This window comes from Perkinsus marinus (assembly GCF_000006405.1).
Source record: "Perkinsus marinus ATCC 50983 genomic scaffold scf_1104296962554, whole genome shotgun sequence".
In the NCBI taxonomy this organism is placed as follows: Eukaryota; Perkinsozoa; order Perkinsida; family Perkinsidae; genus Perkinsus; species Perkinsus marinus.
In genome coordinates, this window is record NW_003205389.1 from 18230 (window position 1) to 22085 (window position 3856).

Below are 3856 nucleotides of genomic sequence, written 5' to 3' on the forward strand. Positions count from 1 at the left end.
TGAGTCTTCTACTATAGTGGCTAACGCGCATAACCAGGGTATTAACGCGCTCAGTAACTCCACCACCAGTGCGAGGCGTTCGGGACTCTATCAGCTTCTTAGTTGCCACCATTTTTCCTTTCCGTTGTCTCCCGCCAAACCGGAACATCTAGAGCAGTTCCTTTGGTGATTTTTAACTCACGATAGGTTGCAGGGTCCTTCACCATGGCTCGAATATGCTGTTCCCCAATCGTCATTCTTTCTGGCAATTCACCTCCTAAACGCTCATAGGCCATCTCCATGAACTTCTGTGAGGAGCACTCAGTTCCCTCGTCGACTTGTTTAGACGCGGTCATCAGGATTCTCTTAGCACGCATTAAATTCACGGACTTCTTGGTGTCCTCATTGATGTCATCACCGCACTTTAATGGGGGCCAGCTTGGTAGAGCTATCGCCTTCTCAGCTATTCCTGCAGCCACAGTTTTTCCTTCATCAGAGTGCAGCGCGGCCAAGCTAGCCGTGTCCGAAATACCCGTGGCTCTGCAAGCTTCAATTAAAGCTATTGCCGTTTCACCCAAGAAAAACCTGTCTATGCCGTCTGCCATCGCGATATTCAAGCACAAATCAAACCTACTCGACGAGAGGCATAACGAAAACTCAACGTCAAAACTACTTCTGTTGGATACTCTCTTGAGTCCTTCAAACTGCAGGAATCATCATGAAAAAAAAGGACTCGTGATTATCAGTATTACCTTCTCACTAGAAACTATTCCTGGCGAACATTTTTGAATGTGATATAATCATGAGGTAGAGTATTGTGAAGTCGTCTCACTCTTAAGACTCACAGGTTGAGTCAGGCAAGTCAACATTCACGCACCCGAACCTCATATAGTATATTATATTTCGCCCTACACACACATGATATATTTTCATACTAAGTACCGATGATCACAAATCACATTGCAGCTCAAAAGGGTTTCAGGGACTCACTGACGAGACGAAATTGACCTACCCTGCAATGCGAAACTTAGTTACCAGCACTCGCCGAGATCCAACGATTGACATTCCACCACCATATCAGTCAGGAGTTGAGTTCCAACGATTGAAATTTAACTGACTCGAAGGAATAAAGCATTCTACAGTTGCTATTCTAGAGTCGCATTAGGTTAGAGCATGGTACGTGAAGTCGGACTCACACTGCAACCCGATACAACGAGCCAGGCAAGTCAACTTTCACTCCTAGCTCACCCACCATTATTGTGGAATTGTGTCATTATGGCATCCAGCCTTCCCCCGGTGGCATCCAGCCATCTCACATTGGCATCCAGCCGTCTCACAATGGCATCCAGCCATCTCACATTGGCATCCAGCCATCTCACATTGGCGTCCAGCCATCTCACATTGGCATCCAGCCATCTCACATTGGCATCCAGCCATCTCACATTGGCATCCAGCCATCTCACACCGGCATCCAGCCGTCTCACATTGGCATCCAGCCATCTCACATTGGCATCCAGCCATCTCACACCGGCATCCAGCCGTCTCACATTGGCATCCAGCCATCTCACATTGGCATCTAGCCATCTCACACCGGCATCCAGCCGTCTCACATTGGCATCCAGCCATCTCACATCGGCATCCAGCCGTCTCACATTGGCATCCAGCCATTTCACATTGGCATCCAGCCATTTCACATTGGCATACAGCCATCTCACATTGGCATCCAGCCATCTCACATTGGCATCCAGCCTCCCTTTGATGGCGTGTGACCCCCAACCAAACGACAATTCAAAATTTCAACCGAATACAACGACCAAACATTTTACGATGACATCTAATGAGCGTTCCATCTCTCGCAGTAAGCGCTTCAAAGAAAGAACGAATCACAACCATCCGAGAGGTCATATCACACTGAATTCGACGCATCCGAACCAGGCGAATTGACAACTACGGTAGCGCGAAACACTAAGTGTATTACACCCCTTCTCGAGCAAAAACCCTCTTTGCTATTCAACCCATAGTCCCCATTAGATTGAAATTTTCAATCGGAGACGTCGACCCGAATCGAGAGATGCCGAACGCTACCTCCCAAGAGTACTACATTATAACTAGTGCCTGAGCTTTAGTCAGAAGTCCTGTAAGCTCCTGTCCAGGGACGCCGCGTGGAGGCACTCAGGAAAGTCCCCATTAACTAAATGATAACTGAATGCTTATCCATCCAAAACCCCAACCACAACACAAACCATTCGCTCGCTTGTTGACCTAGCCCAATAAATTGACCTTCATGTGAATATGATACCACACCAGACTCAATATCTCTTGGATCACACTATAGTGTCGTGTAGCTGCAGGGATGTGTTGAGTTCGTAAGAAGAATTTTCCTTCGTTGAAAATTCTCATTGGAACTCGGAAACCCTTTTCATTGCTCATTATATTACGACATATGAAATGTTCGTGATACTCCTGCGCGATGCTAGAGATCTGCTGCTCAGTAGATATGCATGTGAATATGATACCACACCAGACTCAATATCTCTTGGATCACACTGTAGTGTCGTGTAGCTACAGTAATTTGCTGAGTTCGTAAGAAGAATTTTCCTTCGTTGAAAATTTTCATTGGAACTCGGAAGCCCTTTTCAGTTCTCATTATGTTACGACATATGAAATGTTCGTGATACTCCTGCGCGATGCTAGAGATCTGCTGCTCAGTAGATATGCATGTGAATATGATACCACACCAGACTCAATATCTCTTGGATCACACTATAGTGTCGTGTAGCTGCAGAGATATGTTGAGTTCGTAAGAAGAATTTTCCTTCGTTGAAAATTCTGATTGGAACTCGGAAACCCTTTTCATTGCTCATTATGTTACGACATATGAAATGTTCGTGATACTCCTGCGCGATGCTAGAGATCTGCTGCTCAGTAGATATGCATGTGAATATGATACCACACCAGACTCAATATCTCTTGGATCACACTATAGTGTCGTGTAGCTGCAGAGATATGTTGAGTTCGTAAGAAGAATTTTCCTTCGTTGAAAATTCTGATTGGAACTCGGAAACCCTTTTCATTGCTCATTATGTTACGACATATGAAATGTTCGTGATACTCCTGCGCGATGCTAGAGATCTGCTGCTCAGTAGATATGCATGTGAATATGATACCACACCAGACTCAATATCTCTTGGATCACACTATAGTGTCGTGTAGCTACAGTAATTTGCTGAGTTCGTAAGAAGAATTTTCCTTCGTTGAAAATTCTGATTGGAACTCGGAACCCCTTTTCATTGCTCATTATGTTACGACATATGAAATGTTCGTGATACTCCTGCGCGATGCTAGAGATCTGCTGCTCAGTAGATATGCATGTGAATATGATACCACACCAGACTCAATATCTCTTGGATCACACTATAGTGTCGTGTAGCTGCAGAGATTTCTTGAGTTCGTAAGAAGAATTTTCCTTCGTTGAAAATTTTGATTGGAACTCGGAACCCCTTTTCATTGCTCATTATGTTACGACATATGAAATGTTCGTGATACTCCTGCGCGATGCTAGAGATCTGCTGCTCAGTAGATATGCGTGTGAATATGATACCAGTGGTATCATCAATACACCCCTCCACATATTCTTAGCATATCCGGTTTTTCGACTCGTGCACAGCCACCACAACGAGTATCATCTTGCGGCTCAAGGAGGTATGTACTTATGCTTCACCTGATATGACCTCCAAGTTTCAGGGCCTAACTCTTCGTAGTTAGTGAGAAGTCGAAGACCGGTAAAACGTTTTCTCCACATATTCTTAGCATACACGTGTTAAGATTGCGCCTCAAAATACCAACTTTTACTAGGGGAATATATCTATAACTCCGC

General features: G+C 44.8%; 2 protein-coding genes across 2 annotated transcripts in view; one reads left to right on the forward strand and one right to left on the reverse strand.

Annotated features, from left to right (window-relative positions):
- Nucleotides 1-98: 98 nt before the first annotated feature.
- On the reverse strand, nucleotides 99-584 carry Pmar_PMAR026236 (hypothetical protein; the record flags this gene model as incomplete). The annotated part of the gene is made up of 1 exon (XM_002771699.1): nucleotides 99-584. One exon carries the CDS (start codon nucleotides 582-584, stop codon nucleotides 99-101), a length of 486 nt encoding a protein of 161 aa, XP_002771745.1.
- Nucleotides 585-1254: 670 nt separating this feature from the next.
- The window catches only part of Pmar_PMAR026237 (hypothetical protein), a gene marked incomplete at both ends in the record, with an annotated part of 5053 nt that continues 2451 nt past the window's right edge, over nucleotides 1255-3856 (forward strand). The window contains one exon of the mRNA XM_002771700.1: nucleotides 1255-1837. Coding sequence (XP_002771746.1) covers nucleotides 1255-1837 — 583 coding nt within the window. The remainder of the gene's footprint in view (nucleotides 1838-3856) is intronic.